At 40.2% G+C, this 18,177-nt stretch overlaps 1 protein-coding gene across 23 annotated transcripts in view; it reads right to left on the bottom strand.

The window, feature by feature from the left end:
- The window catches only part of FAM13A (family with sequence similarity 13 member A), a 340,765-nt gene that overhangs the window by 27,601 nt on the left and 294,987 nt on the right, over positions 1 to 18,177 (bottom strand). For all 23 annotated transcript variants that reach the window (XM_060416890.1, XM_060416884.1, XM_060416886.1 and 20 more), the window contains 3 exons: positions 15,974 to 16,050; positions 15,573 to 15,615; positions 5,698 to 5,845 (listed from right to left, as the gene is read on the bottom strand). In XM_060416890.1, the coding sequence (XP_060272873.1) occupies positions 5,698 to 5,845; positions 15,573 to 15,615; positions 15,974 to 16,050 (268 nt within the window). The remainder of the gene's footprint in view (positions 1 to 5,697; positions 5,846 to 15,572; positions 15,616 to 15,973; positions 16,051 to 18,177) is intronic.

Genomic DNA, 18,177 nt, shown 5'->3' with positions numbered 1-18,177 from the left:
ATCTGTCTGAATCTAGCAGAATAGCTCTTAAAATATAGTACAACTAATCTTTGAGTTTTGAACTATGTGGTCTCTATGTATCATTTCTGCAAAACACGATACGTGTTTGTGACCATTAACCAAGTGTGTCTCTGGTAAAAAATAAACTGTGATCCTGAGTTAACTACAAAATACTAATCACGGAACTGAACTGTGCTTGTTCGATGCTTTGTGACTAACATGGGGCCATCTGTCAGACTGCCTTTTTGTTAATGCAGCCATCTTCGGGGCCTCCATTCTTGATCCTTCACTCCACTGACAAGAAGACCAGATAGGCCATGTTCCTGGTGTCACCAGTGGTATATATGAAGTACACAGCTGAAGAAATTCTAGCTAATGGGTGGCACTGTCTCTTGAATTCATTTTTTAATTTTTACTGTATGATTCTGTTTCTTTTTTAATGGAAGCATAGGTGATTTAGAATGTGTTAATTTCAGGTGTATAGCAAGGTAATTTAGTTACATACATATATATGTAATATTTTTTCTTTTTCCATTATAGGTTATTACAAGATACTGAATACAATTTCCTGTGCTATACAGTAGATCCTGGTTGTTTGTCTATTTTATATACAGTAGTTTGTATCTGTTAATCCTAAACTCCTACTAATTTATTCTTCCCTACCCCCCTTTTCCTTTTGATAACCATAAGTTTGTTTTCTGTTTGTGAGTCTATTTCTATTTTATAAACAAGTTCTTTTGCATCCTTTTTTCAGATTCCACACATAAGTGGTTTGTCTTTCTCTGTCTGATGTTTCTCTTAGTATGATAATCTCTAAGAGATTAAAAAAGAGAAATGTAATAGCATTAAGAATTTCAATGTTAACAAAGTAAAAATATTTCATCATTAGCTGCAGGTAGAACAGAAGTGAAGTTTTTCACCTATGCATCTGGAAATGCTTATATGATTTTTCTCTCTCTTTTCTCTTCCCTTTAATTCTATACAGTCTTACAACTTAGGGCTCCTAGTCAAGAGTTACATAATTATACATAGTTCAATATAATGAAAGATTCAGTAAGACCAACTGTTCCTCTGTTTTGAAATATTCTAAGAATACAAGGCTATCTCATGTTTTTTTTTTTTTTTAATCTCATGTTTTGATGATTGGTGCTCAAATAGAATAACAAGACTGAACTGAGAAGAACAATACAGTCCATGATAGTATGTCCTATGCATTACCTACCTGCATAGAGAGCCAATTTGAGGATGTGTTCACTGACAATTCCCAATTGTGGGCTTGGGAAATAATTTACACTTTAACCAGTAATTCGAGAGCAATGAAACAGACGTGGATATTGCAAGATAATTATTCAAAGGGACAAGAGAAAAGATTTGAGGCTTCAAATTAGATTTTCATCTTAAAGGACTCCGTAAAACAAAAGTGTTTCCCTCTCTGGACCTGAATTCCCTGGATATTGTGGTTTTGATTTTAGCCGTGTGTCTGGTCGAAAAGAACTCTGGACGTAAGTATGGCACGTCTATTAAAAATTAATCTGCCCAGGTTAGCTGACATCCCAGCAGGTCAGAAATAATAGAGAAAAAAGCTGTATGCTTGCTACCTAAGTAACAGATAAGAATAGGTCCCTGGGGAGCTCCCGTTCAGACACTACAGCACACATGGAAATAAAGGAGATTCACTGCGGGAGGAGAGAACGCAGCTCTGACTGATGCTAATGCGATCACTGGGACGCAGCTCCTCTCTGCATTAGCTAGCTGGATCCATTTACTACACAAAAGAAAACGAGCTACTGAGATGATTTTTCTCTAAGAAATCTGCACAGAATTAAGGGAGCTGATGTTCTCCGTGTCTCATTTCTAACTGCGTATGTGTTGCTCAGTGTCATTTCTACTTGGCGTGATGTCACACAGTCTTCCAAAGAGGCTACCCAGCAGTGCTGGAGGTACATTTACATCCCAGATACAGGGACATGGAAACCCCATTGGTGGGGGGTCTTTATGGGGAAAATCCTTTCATAAAATTTTCCTTAGAATTCCAAAATGTAACCTGAGAATGACTGTTCTGTTAAATTGTTCCAACAGTCTCTCCACAAACTACCAGAACCTTATTAGCCAGCTTCATCAATCCAAAATAACACGTAGTATCTATCACACGGTTGTGCTGAGCACTCTGTATGTGTTAGCTCATATAATCCCTGCAACAAACATACTAAGTAGATACTACTACAGCTGTGCTGTGCTGTGCTCAGCTGTTTCAGTCCTGCCTGACTCTCTGCAACCCTATGGACTGAAGCCCACCAGGCTCCTCTGTCCGTGGGATTATCCTAGTAAGAATACTGGAGTGGGTTGCCATTTCCTCCTCCAGGGGATCTTCCAGATTCAGGGATTGAATCCACATCTCTGGCAACTCCTGGATTGGCAGGCGGATTCTCTACCACGGAGCCATCCAGGAAGCCCCTGCTATTTGTTATTATGTACTATGTCTCCTATTGAGACCTGCTGACCACAAAGCTAGTTAAGTGGTAGAGCCAGAATTTGACCTCTCCAAGTGTCTGCCTCTTAACTATCATAGTCCACTGCCTGCTGTGATACTGAACTAGCATTGCTTAAAAGAGGCATTTAGGTGGAAGTCAGGAGACTTTGTGATCTTAAATCATCATTTTGCCTCTTTTAGCCTCAACTTTCTTAGCTGTATAATGTGAGGGTTCAGCTGTAAGATCTTTAAGATTCCTCGCTTCTCTAGTACTTTTTAAAGAGAATTTCCTGCCCACAGTTATTTTTGATAAGATAAGCAGTAAGTGATGAATAAGATATCTGAAGTACTTTATATCCTTTAAAATGTTCTATAAAACTTGATTTCATCAGGACAAATCTAATAGAGTAGCTGAGTATTTACATCTCAGTACTTCCACAAGGGTGTCCTAAATCAACATGAACTGGCTGATTATGGACATTTTAATTATGCAACTTTCATGGGTTTTAAATAACTAAGACAGTTCATTTGATTTGGGTGTTCATTTAATTTTGGAGAGTGCAAACTCTAGTAATAGTGATGATAATGATGCTTTCACATGGACAGATCAAATAATATGCCCTAATACAGAGCTACACATACAGGAAAAAAAGATCAAGCGTGTATTATTTATCTGTCAATGAGTGGGACTGGACTCTGATCCTCCATTCACTTTGAGAGGGTTCCACTCTGAGTAGTCTGTGGAACTTATTAACAGCTTCATTTTTCTTTTTATTTTCCCAGTACCATATGCTTCAGAAGCCGCAGAACATCATTTTCATGGGAAAGCATGCACTGTAGTGGCCAGTACCTGCAGGTTGCCCATTAAGTACTCTCTCACCTGATAGTCTCTTATTCTACACGTATGAGAGAGTATGAGCCATGGCGTGGGGATGGAGAACAAGCAAACAAATCAGAAAGAGTTGGCTACACTGCATGGGGGTCCGGAGACTACCGATGGAGACTTATAGATGGGTACTGGTTCATATGGTTTCGGTAACTATTACTTTTGTTTATATATTTTGTTGTACTGGTTGCACAGTTTAAATTAGTACAAAGTTTATTCCTTACTGGGGACTGACCATTTTTGTTTTTCACTAAACCTATAGAAAAAGGTGATATTTCAGTGGCTTAAATGATTGCTCTCGGCTTAACTATCCTTCATGCAAAATATTCCTTTATTTGGACTATACTTACAGCTGTATTACTGCTAAAATGTAACTTGGACACTGAAAATAAATAAATAAAAATAAATATACTGAAAGCACTAAATAATCAATCAAAACAACCTTGAAATGAAACCATGTAGATTTTTGAGGTATGCAAGTTCAATGACAAATGTAGTAACTGGCAAAAAGAAAAAGTTAAAACAAGTCATTTTATAAATTATATGGATAACACAATCCTAATAAAATGTACTTTTTCTTGGCATAAGCTTTAAAAATTTCACCCAGCTTCCCAATACAAAATGTTATTTCCCTCATATTATTATCTGGCAGAAAGTTCTTAATACAAAGTAATGAAACAGTTCTAATTATAAGTTAGCTTTCAACCAGTCTGGAGAGATTTTTTCCTGCTTTATATTTAGCCTCTTTAAGTGTGTTGGAAGGGACTATAAATTTATGATTAAAAAAAATCCAACACCTGAGTCCGCTTCAACAGGAGGAGACTCTACTAGCCCCTTCCGTGAATAATTAAATCATCAAGATAATATGGCCAATTTGAATTCTGACCAAAAAATCCTAGAGCTTTTAATCTAGAGCTGTATGTTAATGATATAAGGAGACCATATTCCTGAAGCCCAAACAGAGCATTTGTTTTGGCTACTGCCTTTTTTTTTTTTTTCCCAATTTGGGCAACAGTGGCTACCATGGGACCTTGGTGGGGTAGGCTGTTTTTAATGTATGAGTTAAAAGCACACCTGATTATTTCAAAGTACACAAAAGAACAACAACAAATACTACCCTGGAATGTATCACTTAGAACAAAAAACCTTGAATTTCCCCCCCCTGCAGTGGATAGCTGGGAAGATCTGACCAAAATCTCAGATTCACCACCTAATTACATGAAAAAAAAAAAGGAATGTGTTTCTTAGATTGCAAAGAGGGACAATCAGAATAAAAACCATTTTGATTTCATTTCACCGAAGCCCTGGATTTGAGAAGTATCATGGTGCCACTATTTTTCACCTTGCGGTCTTCCTGGATCATCTTAAGATCATTAACATAATGAATACTTTTTGGTTTTAAAAAAAGAGGCGGGGGCAGAAGACAAGCAAACTTGGGTGCTTTTGAAAAAGACTGACTTTTTATTTTAATAATTGTGATTCTTTAAGTCATTGTGTTAACTCAGGCCATGGCTCTGAACTCGGGAGCACAATTTCTCCCTCTCTCTACCTTCAGACACACAGACTGTCTAGAGGCAGATGGGCACTTATTATGGAGACACCCTGATACGTGTCTGGATGCAGACATATGGATCGTGGAAGAACAGCAGCTTGAGAGAACTGCTGCAGATCCTCCCTGAAATACAGGTTTGACAAGATGAGGATACCCTCTTCTGCAGAGATAAATGTCTAACATTGATGTCAAAGATCTCTAGGAAAACCAGTCTCAAGAACTACATTATGGGCTTTCAATACGAAGCACTTTTATTTAGTGTTCTCTTTGATAAGCAGATTCTTTATGTTTGCTAACCTGGATTTTAAAAATTTATCCATAGAAATGGACATGGAAGCAAAGCAAATCAAAGTATTCTTCTCGAAAAGTGAGGAGGAGATTTAATGAGGAAGGTAGAGGGTCGCCATGTAGCAGGGGGAAGGTCAGTAACACTGACAGCGAATCCAAAATGCACACCAGTTCTGTGTTACTGAGCTTGGTACTCCTAGAAGGAAAATGCACTCACATCTCAGCACTCCTGGTAAGTCAGAAAGAAAAAAAAAAAAGGGCTGCAAGGTGACACTAGAATAAAGGGCAAGCACATTTTCCTTCTTAGATGGCAATCACTCTTGGCAACACCGAACGTGACACATTCCTATGTCAGGGGAAGGATTTTCAGTCATTTAGAAATGTGGCTACTTCTGCACACAGAGCTCTTGCTCTCACCCACGCACCCAACATGCTTCTCCTTTCTGCTAATTTACATGTGATTCTCCAGTATTAAATCATCCGAATATCTGATAGCCTTACCTTCCCAGCTCTTCTGGTCACACAGTGCAGTCAGGTCCAGCTCAGGCACTTCGGACACAAAGCTCTCCTGCTGGTCATCAGCATCCGGAGTCCTCTGCAGCTTGCTGTCAGGCAGGCTGGGATGCTCCTGGATCTTCATTGTGGGGTTCTGCGACAACAGCACAACGTCCTCAAATCTCTACTGTTCACCAAGACCCAAAAACGTCTGCAGCAATTCCACTCCTGCTGAACAAAACCTCCCAAGCCACAGCTGCTGGTGTCCCCGGCACTAAAACCAAAATCATAGCCTGATGCCCCCTGGATGCTAGCTGGTCACTTGCATGCAGAAAGCAACTGCCCATCTGTGCGCCTTTAACTTTTCTTCTGGGAGAAAGACAAGATCATTTCCGAGGGCTGTTCTTCCTGATAACTGCTGGCAGCTGATAGACTGGATGATAACTGACTGGGGCCAGGAAGGAGGGAAAAGGAGTTTGTGTTTCCTTAAAGGAGTATGGCTCTCCAGACTGTAAATAACAACCCAAAACTCAGCTACCGTTGTTGCTAAGGCTGTAGCAGCAACATGGTGTCTCTCTCACGCAGCCTTCTCTGCCCCTTAGGTAAACAGTCCTGCAGGGCCAGGAGCAGAGGCTGTGCACACGCGTGCTCTCCTGCTGGCCCTGCAGGCTTAGAGCAATTAAGCGGGGCTAGCTGCACATTCCCAGATTTCCTGTGACTGTTTTCGCCACGGTGTGGGGAGAACAGACTATTTCTGGAGGAGCTCTGGGTATTCAAGCATTGTTGCGCAAATTCAAACAGCACGGGTGGTGGTGGTGGAGGGGTGGCTTGCTAGCTACCAGCTAGCAGTAAGGAATACGGACTCTGGAAATGAGCCAAAACTACACAGGGAGCATGACTTTTTTTATTTTTTAAAGTAAAAAGCCAAGAGCTGGCAAGTCAGCAAGGCATAATTTATATCTTACAAATATGCAACTGTCACTTCTTTTCCTACTATTCATCTCCTCTGAATAGTAAATACTCAGCACCCTTGGTTTTATTTACTGGTGGCATCTGCACCAGGCGAGGATATCGGAGGAATGGGAAAACTCCCCCTCAACACAAGGCTATCTTAACTAAGCGATTTTATATTTTTTAAAATGCACTGCAATTTAGTCTTTTTTACCTTGTTCTTTTGGCATCCAGTAAACACAACCATTGTCATACTTCCCCCGTCACGAAATTATAAACAAAAGTGCTGCCTCACAAAAACATTTCTCCAGTAACACAAATTTGTACAAAAGATTTTCTTTGAGAATAACTGGAAATTTATTTGAGCAAATATATCATCATTAAATTAAAAAAAAAAACCCAAACATCTGGGAAATCATAAATGTTTCTGTTAATGTATGAGAAATGTTCTTATGCTTAAAATAAAGCACTACTAAGACTTCCAGCTCCTTTTAATAGCTATTCAACCTACTTTGATATCACCAGGGGAATAGTCAGGGCTTTTACTACTGTATTTCCATGAAATGAAGCATTTTCTTCACATTTGGGATAAAATGAAATCACCAGTCAGTTCATGAAAGTCAGATGGAAACGCCAAGTAAATCTGGGGCTTTAAGACACTTTAAAAACTCTGCTTGTCTATTATACGGCGGGGGGGGGGGGGGGTGGACACACACACACACACACACAGATTAAGTATTTATGCCACAAAAATCATTTGTTTCCTGAGCTGAATCCTAATGAGACCAGTGCTGAAGGACCCAATCTGGTGCTCAGCTTTTTAAAAGTTACAGCATCAGTTAGTCACCAACCATTTGTGTGTGTGTCAGAACCTCATACAGCAAATAAACACTTCCTCAACAAAGAGCTCTAATACCTGTTATATTTAGAGACAGAAAAAAGGGAAGAATATAAAAAATGTGATTCCAGGGTGTAAGTATGGCACTTTCTTCACCAGGAACATCTGTGAAGCACTGACCCTGTGAGGTGGTGGAGCGGACGGGGGTTTTCCTTCCAGGCAGACTTGGGACTGAAGAGCAACTGAGCAGCTCGGTGCCCTGGCTGAGCCGTTTCACCTCTCTGAGCCTCCACTTCCTAAACTATAAAGCGGCATTAATAACACCCATCTTGCATGGTTCCTTTGAAGATCTGAGAGGAAGTAGAAAAGGCCTCTAAGAATAGTGCCTGGGGCAGAGACACACAAATGGAAGTGATCCCTCTTCCTATTATTAGGCACCATAGGAAGATGAGTAAAATATTGCTACCTCTCAAAATGCTCAAGAGAAGAGTTAGAGGAGGCTTATACAACTGCAATTCAAGGAGAAACGTGCCACAACAGAGGCAGGGCAGTCTTGGATGCATTAGGAAAAGATATTAGAGAAAAGGGCCACTCGTGTTCCCATCATTGATCAACAACAGTAAAGGTGTTTGGGCCCTGCGGGTCAGGGGGTCGGGGAGGAGGGCACCCCACACAGAGGGAAGGAGGAGGGGAGGCTGTGGGCACAGGGCTGGGCAGGGGCAGGGGATGCCGAGTGCAGGGGAGATGAGGCTTGGGTGCCAGCCTTCAGCACAAATGACACGCGTGCTGGATGAGCAGGGGCTGGGCTGACAGAGGCCTTGCACGCTGGGCTAAGTTTGGATTTTATCCTGTGGTAGATAATGGAAAGCCATTGAAGGATTTTAAAAAACAGCCTTGGGGACTTCCTTGCTGGCCCAGTGGCTAAGACGCCACACTTGCATTGTAGGGGCCCTGGGTTCGATCTCTGGTCAGGGAATTAGATCCTACAAGCCGCACAGTGAAACAAACAAATACTTAAACAAAACAAAAAGACTAGTAACGGAGAAATGTGTGTTTTCCAGGCTGATGTCTTAGGCATGGGAATGCACAGTGCTGGGAACACCTGCAGGCTTAGAGCTGGGCTCAGAGGCAACCTGTGTCCTCTGCTCACACCAGCTGCTGGCTTTGCTCCCCGTGTCCCCTCAGAGCGCTTGACAGTCTGCAGTGCTTGACACGACACATGGGAAATCCCCAAATTACGCAGACACAAAAGCTGACTTAACACGTGCAAAAAAAAGCTGACTTAAAATGTGCACTTTTTATGACTGCCACATGTGAATTTGCACCAATTTCAAAGTTAAAAAAAAATTAACTAGAAATTAATTAGTTGGAAAATTTTTCCTAAGTTTTTGTTTTCTCTAAAATGTCTGGGTTTATTCACTCCTTCAACAACACGGTTTAGTGCACCCACTCTGTCCCAGGATCTGTGTGAGACATGCAAGCTCCCTGCACTTAGGAGCTGACATTTAGAGCAACAGACTCAACTGTGCTCTGTGGAGCTCTGGAAACTTGAGTTTGGTGCAAGGCAACAGTGGACTACCTTGTGAATTGGTGAGCTGCTCTTCACGGTGTTCACAGAGTCTGGGAGTTAGGGATGTAGGAGAGGGAGCACCACCCTAGGTAGGACACTGGAATAGACGGCCTTGACAGGACTCTATTATTCTAACAAAGAGAATCAGGTCTAAACCTTACTAGTTTATTCAATTACAGTCCCATGGACAGAGGAGCCTGGTAGGCTACAGTCCATGGGGTTGTTAAGAGTTGGACACGACTTAGCGACTAAACTCCCACCATTCAATTATAATAGTATATATTACATGTTATATACATGTAATAGGGCTGTCTATTATACATCAGGTGCTAGAGATACAAAGAAAAAATTTATTTAGTCATTCATCTAAGAAATCATTTTGAGGGCTTATCACGTGCTAGATGGTTTTTTAGACATTGGAGAAACTTCAGTGGCCCAAATGAATCTCTGCCCCAATCAATCTTACAGAAGGGGACAGTTGATAAAGAAAAAGAAGTCAAGCAGTGACATAGACTACAGAGAAAATACAGCAGGGTAAGGAGGATGCTGAAGGTAGGGGCCATGCCCTGCTACCTCATATTGGGTAGCCAGGGAAGGCCTTTCCAATAAGGTGGCATGTGAGCAGAAACACAAAGGAGACACTCTTTGAGGGAAGAGTATTCCAGGAAGAAGGAAAGCAAGTGCAAATGCCCTGAGGCATGGTCATGTTGTGTATGTTTAGGAAGAGCAAAGAGGTCCCTGTATTTGGAGTCAAGAATGTGTGCTGTGCCATAAATAACAGGGCGTCGCTCACACTGAAGACCTATACATACATGTGCTTGATATACATGAACTTCCAGACTCCCTGGCTGATTTTCTGCACAGCAAGGGAGAGATGTGTCCTTCATAAACCCACACGAGCTCACACAGCCGGGGATACACGTGGCAGGGCTCGCTCACCAGCACATTCACAGGCGTGGCCCTGTGCCGCTGTGCTCTGACCAGTCCCCCAGGGTGCTCTTTCTCTCGTCTGCTGCTGTATCTGAAGACCTGATTCCCAATTTCTGCTGACATGGTCACCTTGCTGGTGTTGGCAGAGGGGGCTGATAGCGTGGACCCAGGTACGCATGTACATGGAGTAAGGATACTGCTTTGTAGCAACACATGAGCCAAAAACTCCTCTTACTTCAAATATCTGTCAGCCTAGTCTGATGAGGCACTTTGCCAGGCTTCCCACCCTCTAGTAGTCTTATCATGGAGCATCAGGCCTGTGTACGTGACTGTTTCTCCTATTAGATCATTAATGTACAAACGTCAAGGACAGTCTTAAATACCAAAAATATCTTTTGTTTTCAACTTTCGTTGTTTACACAAATTGTATCTTCAGTTAAATCTGGGTTAATGCATTCATTTCATAATTTTCAACTCAGAGATCCTTGTGCTGTCACACACAAAACCCCGTCAAAAATGTGGCACTGCATGAAAACATGCTAAATATTTATGGGATGAAATAAACTGGGTGACTGGCTCTTAGGAGGGACAACATGGCATGGCAGATATGGGTTTTACAGTTAGAGATCTGAGTTCAAACACAGGTGACCAGCAGCAAGATCTTCAATGAGTAAACTTTGTATCTGAGATTCTTTTTCTCTAATACAGGACCATAACTTCAAACAGTCGGGAAGATAAAGTGAAAAATATGTAGTGTAAAAAGAGCTAGCTTGTCATAACTGTAGAAGAGATGCTAATTCCATTTATACACTACCTCCCTTTCCCTTTCATTCATTTGGAAGTGTTTATTGAACACATACTATGTGCTAGGCACTGGAATTACAAGAATTAACGAGACGGGGGATTCAGAGCGGAAGGGATTCACTGATCATATAAGTGCCAAGTCACATGCATGTTATAGAAGAAAAGCACAGGATGCTAGGGAGCAAACAAGAGACAGCTCCCCTAGCCTGGGGCCACACTTTACACTCCATGGTCAGGTCAAGGAGCCATTAACTACCAGTCTATCCACCTCACTCCTGTTAAGACTTGTCCCTGTCTGGCTGGGCCCGGCCGGACTTCACTCATTCTGCTCCTTCTTCTTGTTCTTCAGTCGCTCAACCATGTTTGACTCTTTGAAACCCCATGGCTTGCAGCATGCCAGGCTTCCCTGACCTTCACTATCTCCCGGAGTTTGCTCAGATTCATGTCCACTGAGTTGGTGATGCTATTTAACCATCTCATCTTCTGCCGTCCTCCACTCCCTTCCTGGCCTCAAATCACTGGTGAATGTTTGTTCCACCCCTTCTCCCTACCTGCACAGGATTTGGATAGGAAGTGGCAGGACAGTATCAGCGCCCTCCACAAGGCAGTGTGCACAGGAAGGAGCCACAGAAGTTAACAGAAGAGCCCCATGAAGTGTAAACATTTACTGTTTGGCCTGACAAGAAAGGAAAATAAACATAACAAATTCCCCAAATTCATGTGAATTACCAAGCTTCAGTAGCCTTTCAAGACTGGATGGAATTGGAAGCGAATCTAAACAAACAGAGCTTTTCAAATCTTTCTGGTTCTAGTTTCAGAACCAGTACTTGTGCTCAGTCACTAGGTCGTGTCTGCCTCTGCAACCCCATGGACTGTAGCCCATCAGGCTCCTCTGTCCATGGAATTTTCCAGGCAAGAATACTGGAGTGGGTTGCCATTCCCTTCTCCAAAATCCTAAAGCTTCCATGAAATACAATGAGGCTGAAATAACAGAGTCATCCATTTCATAAATACTTGTTGATGAGGATATTTCAGAATTTATCTCAAACCTTCTCAATGCAAATACAAGCCTTCACTTAAGCTCCTGTGATAACTAATATTAATTCTCATGCTTGATTAGAAAGTCTTATCTTTTCTCCTTCTCTCTTCCTTTTTTTTGAAGCAGGATAAGAAAAAGGGAAATAGTCTTTTGTTTATTATGAATGTCCTGTTTGTTATCAAAGGTATGCTTCTAAGCCCTTCTAAGCAGTAGGCTTAGAAAGCACAAAGAATGTAAAAATATCTTGAAGGAATTTAACACTTCAACTTCTGACTATAATGACCTCTCCCAGATAATGGCATACTCTACCACATAATTAAAAACTTTTACATGTTTTGCTTTTCTGACAAAAGGATTAAATATAAGGTTATCATTTTACTGTTCTGGATTTTATACAGAAACATGAAATACTTCAACAATAGAAAACAGCTTGTCAGAAGGAATCAAGCTGAAACATAAAGCATAAACTCCACAGAACTCTGAAAACCTGTTCTTTCAGGGTTATCTTTCAGAATCTAGAAATTTCTATTTTTAGGGACGACCTCTCTCCTGGATACTTCCACTTGTCAAATGAGTTTAAAAACAAACAAGAGAACAAATTCTTTAAACTCCACATGCTCAGGGAACAGGGGGCTTCAGCCCTTGCACGTGTCATCCTATTTCGTCCAGCACGTATCATCCTATTTTATAAAAACATCAACCTTTCCAAAACTTAGCTGAAGAAATCATAATTAAATTTTTGGCACTCTGAAGTGACTCTAACTTTTTTTCCCCCATTGCCAATGTGTCACTAAACGAATTTTAATACAAACCACTTTAAGAAATGCAGATGAAATAGAAAAGGATAATTCTCATCACTGACCATCTGAGACCTCAGCAGACTCTCCTTCTGGGTAAAATTAGGTGTATAGATAAAAGAAATTAACAAGACATACAAGAAAGGATTGATCTGTTTACTTTTCAATACATGCCTTCAAACAAAAACATACCTAAGGCTTCAAAATGATTATTTAAAAAATAAAGTTGTGCCTGCATTTGCCTTTGAGCAGCAGACTCTAAGATGGCCTTTCCCTGCCTGTGTATCCCTCTGAGGAGCATTTCTGAGACTAAAGGTATTCGTCAAACAAGAAGGACAAATCACCTTTCTCCAATAGCTGTCATTTGTTGCGTTATCTTCTATGAATCTGAGTGTTTACAAGGAAAAATTAAAAGGGCAACATTAATGAGGACAGTTCAGTTCAGTTCAGTCGCTCAGTCGTGTCCGACTCTTTGCAACCCCATGAACCACAGCACGCCAGGCCTCCCTGTCCATCACCAACTCCTGGAGTCCACCCAAACCCATGTCCACTGAGTTGGTGATGCCATCCAGCCATCTCATCCTCTGTCGTCCCCTTCCCCTCCTGCCCTCAATCTTTCCCAGCATCAGGGTCCTTTCTAATGAGCCAGCTCTTCACATCAGGTGGCCAAAGTATTGGAGTTTCAGCTTCATCATCAGTCCTTCCAATGAACACCCAGGACTGATCTCCTTTAGGATGGATACAATCTGCCTTAATGGGAAACGAAACTGGGAACGTTACCATATCCATTCGTAGTGGGCATGTAAATCTGATGTTATAGGAAACTGAAAAAAAAAAAACCAGCTAAACAGAATTCTAGGAGGGATAACCAACTTCTAGACTCACTTTTCATTTCTGAAATTTAGGAATTAGTGCAGTATTATCAGAAAATCAGACAATTTGAGTTCCATAAGTTTTAGAAAGTGCTACATATATTAAAATGTAGGAAATTATAATAGCATGGGAAAGAGGTTTAAAAATGGAAGTCAGATCTTTCACAGTCCTTCCTCAATCATAAAGTATCTTTCAGTGAAGGAAACACATGTGGTCACGAGTAGAAAAAGAATCCTCATCTTGTGGAGTGATGCCTTTTTTCCCCTTTGTTGGTGCAGTTGTGAAAGAAGGATGACACGGAGAGCTTAGTCTGGATTTTAACTCACTGCCTAATTTTATCTCCTCGCTGAAACGACCATGATGGCAGTGATTATTAATAGTGAGTGCTTCAGAAGTGCCAACGGTGGGCTAGGTGCTGATTGGTAAACGCACATGGGCAACACATGTAAGAATAGTTCCTGGCCCATGGCAGAAAGGCTTGAGATTCTTTCCCTGTGATGCATCTGCCGTGAGAGCTGTCCACAAAAACACCAAGACAAACGGAGTTCAGCACGCATTTGTTTGGGTGCCACTTGGAATTTATGAGTTAATGTTTCATAGTTCATCCCAAAGGCTGTTCTCTACCCTTTTACCGCCTAAAGATAAGAGGCAGAAAAGGGGAGAACTGAGAATACCTCTCCAGGAGGCTGGCAAAGCCATTTTCTTTAAAATAATGTTCAATGGCATGATGAGTAGGTGCTCACTGTGAGAAGAGGAAGGGAGCAGAAAAAGGATGAAACAGAAGGAAACTAAAAACAGTATCATGGGAACACTGTGCTCTGAAAAACTGTGACTAGAGACTAGAAAGAAGGTCTGCTTTTTGCCTGGGTCCCAAGGAAGGAAGCATGAAGGAGCTGGAAATTAAGGATGAGAGCAGTGGCTCAGAAGCTATGAAGTCAGGGAGAAGCCTCCCCTCCTATTGACTGGCTGGGTTAATGAAGAAGTGCCCATGACAGATGACAAAGAGGAAATATGAGGAATCTAGAGAACTGGGGGCGGTCGTGTCAGGTGGCCATTCATTCCCAGCAATTTTATACCAAATTCAACACAAGTGTGCGTTTTTCTAAGAAGGGGGTCCATAGCTTTCGAGTTCTTAACTTTCTAGATTAGAAATCTTTACGGAGGTAGGAACTACAGCTGTTATTAAATCCCAGCTCCTGGCACATTACCTGCACATAGTAGGACTCAGTATATATATTACTGAACAACCCATCAGCGAGTTAGGTTACTGCCCAAAAAAGGTTAGGAATCAGTGGTTAGAGGGGGGATTCTATGCATAATTAACATATCAAGAGTCAGAATCCAAGAACAGGTTGAAAAAAGCTTTAATTCTTGCCAAAAAGAAAGCTGATCTAAGACTGAAGGTGCAGCTGGAAGCATTTGGAAGTAGTGAATTATATACACAAGCATGAATGAAAAATGAAGCTCAGCACACTGAATGGAAGCCAGCATTGGGACAAAGGAAATCAAATAACTTGGGTCAGGAAGTCAATGTCACCAGAGGACAACAGGGAAGCTAGGAAAGTCACCGAAACATTAAGATACAGACAATAGAAGGGAGTTAGACATTATTTTCTCTGTTGTTCACTTAAAACAAGACACAAAACTCAGGAAATGAATTTAATAACTTGAAATGATTTTATGTTAATTTGAAAATTAATGAAATTATCTCTGTGACAAATCCACTACGATTCACTATTATCTGTCTCAATCACTTAAAAAAATGCTTGAATTCATGGAAAATCAAACCAGTAGCTTTGGCTTTTATTTTGTCTTATTTTATGGAAAAAAGTCTAAGGAGAAATCTCCCTGGTATTAAAGTTTATCTTCACAAGTCAAATAAAAGAATTAAAAATTCCTTGAAAGATCGTAAGAACTCTATTCTTTTGGGTTTTTTTTTATGTCTCAATATTTGCCTTTCTCAACAACTGTCACTTAATCTCATCACCTCTTATTGATAAGCCAATAAATCTTCATAGGGACTTCAAGAATGTCAGGACAGTCCTGTCACAGTCACAGTCTTACTTGGTAGCTACTCACCTCAAAATGCTGGGTCTGTCTGCCATCCTTTTCATTTTCTTTGCTACAAACAAAATATAAACTGTCATTCTGTTTTATAACAATGCTTCTCATTCATTGAAATTATACTTTTCCTTGTTTTAGAACTTCAGTAGCTCTAAATAAAATTCTTATGAAATTAAAAAACAAAACAGAAAATTAAAACCTAGAAACAACATGACATGAATATGGTTATCTGTCTTTAATAGCACCATAGTAGATTTTCCCATCCTAAAGCGTTTTCCTTGTTGTAAAATGCTGTTGGTAAATATAGGGTTTGTTAATTTTATGCTTTTTAGTTCTTTGAATGCACATTGCACTAAGTGAAAAAAAGTTTATTCACATTCTTATAAATGGTGTTAGGAGAAAACTCTTAAAATTACCTTCCATCCGACATCAGTTCAACATGATCAGATCCAGTCCTCTCATGAGATGGTGTGGGACTGAGGTTTTCCATGTTCTGTATCAAAACAAACCACTTGTTGTCCAGCAGTAATGGTAAGAAGTACGTAACAACAGATCCTTCTTTAAGACAGACACATGAGATAATAAGTAGATACTAATTCATTCTAGTCCTCAGATTCCCAACTTTGTTAAAATTGGTAAAAATTATGATACTTTATTATACACTGTTGGTATAAAATTGTATATCGAACTTCATCATTCCATTAACAAAAGCATTTGACAGCAGACAGAAATGGTCATTATGGCCTACAGTGTTCCTGTTAGGTGCTGTCCACATTTTATAGCTAAATAGAGCAAAACCCAGACTCTCAGAATATTAGGGAAGCATTAGAACTAGACCTGAGGAATCTGACTTCTAATGCAATCAGAAGCCAATGTCACATTCATTGCCTGTTTAACATCTTTTCAGTGTTTCTTGTCAAAATGATCTGAGGAGATATGCGGCTTGTATCTAAACTGTTGCAAGACAGGAAAAAAGACACAGATGTGTATAACGGACTTTTGGACTCAGAGGGAGAGGGAGAGGGAGAGGGTGGGATGATTTGGGAGAATGGCATTCTAACATGTATACTATCATGTAAGAATTGAATCGCTAAAAAAAAAAATAAAATAAAATAAACTGCAAAATAGCCATCACAAAGACATGAAGTCAACTTAAGAGCCTTTTCTTCTGTGATATATAATGTTAATCTTTATATTAGCCAAATGGAAAAAAATAAACAGGAAACTTACTTCAAGTAGCATGTATTTCAGACTGACGGAGAAGGCTTAACACTTGTCGGGAGGCATATTAGTAAGATTTTTTGACTGCCTCTGTGAAAACAGCCAACGGTTTCTAAATACAACCCAGGTGACTGAGCACAAGTAAGCTGTCCCCATGCAGGAAGATTGCAAACAGGCAAACAAGAGCACATTTGCATTTGGGGACTCAAACGCACAGCTGCCTTGGAGATTTGGACCTGAATTTCATGGAACTCAAAGATTCACTTCTGCATTAAAAGACTATTAAGTACAATCCATGTATTCTGTGTTGTCAAAATAAAGAACACATTGAAGCAACATGCATTCATCTACCCATTGATAATCTTCACTGTGAAAAGCCCATTGCAAAACACATCTGATTAAGGTTTACAGTGATCCTATGAGACTGAGATATACAAAACTCTCCACAAAACAAGCATATAGGGTAGATAACTAGTCTTGGGCTTGGTAGATGGATAAATTATTTTCCATTTATGGTGGTATGGTCAACTTGTCTGCAACTCTTAAAAGTTTAAAGCCCTAGGCTCCATCAAGTATAAAAACAAGGGAGATAACATACCATAAGAGTTATTAATAGTGGCTCTGGAGTCAGAATGTTTGGGTTTGAATCTTAGCTCCATCATTTATTAACTGTTAAGATCCTACTGACTCTGTTTCCTCAGCTGTGAAATGGGGGTGGCAACAATACTTAACATAGGGTGGTCGTAAGGATTAAATAAGGTAATACATGTAAAGTACTATGCTAATGTCTTATACATTTAGTGAATATTAGCTGTTGGTGGTGTTATTATGATTTCTAAAACTGTGTAATCTCCAAGAAAATATATTACTGCTATTTGCCCACAGTTAAGATGATGTCCCAGGAACTGATAAGGCAGTGTTTGTGTCTGCCATTACTGCATACCCACTGACACATTTAGATAATTTACACAGATAATTTCAGAATGGATCTGAGAAATTTAAATATATATATGTGTATATATATATAAACATTCAATAATATGTGCATTTTTATACCTCTAAAGTTTGAGTTAGAAGAGGCTTCTCTAAAACGGCTCTCATTAAGCCAGAGCATAGTTGCTCTTATTACTGGAATGTGATTGTCCTGATAAAGAGCAATCCATCTTTAACAAAGAATCTTTGTGCACACTGGTAATCTTCAACAGAGTATCAAAATCTTTAGTGTAAGATCTAGTGCAATAGTATTAAATTTCCCTGAAGCTCTGAAAGATGAATTCCTAGGGAAAGCACAACCCTCTACATTCAGATCACATTAAATAAAACACTGTCCATGAAATACCTTTATAATTATATGCAAATAACTATTTCAGAAGAAATAAAAACCTTCAGGTGGGAGGCT

The sequence above is a fragment of the Ovis aries genome, chromosome 6, assembly GCF_016772045.2.
Source record: "Ovis aries strain OAR_USU_Benz2616 breed Rambouillet chromosome 6, ARS-UI_Ramb_v3.0, whole genome shotgun sequence".
Lineage (NCBI taxonomy): Eukaryota > Metazoa > Chordata > Mammalia > Artiodactyla > Bovidae > Ovis > Ovis aries.
The sequence above is the reverse complement of the archived record's forward strand: the minus strand, read 5'-3'. Positions and strand labels throughout refer to the sequence as shown.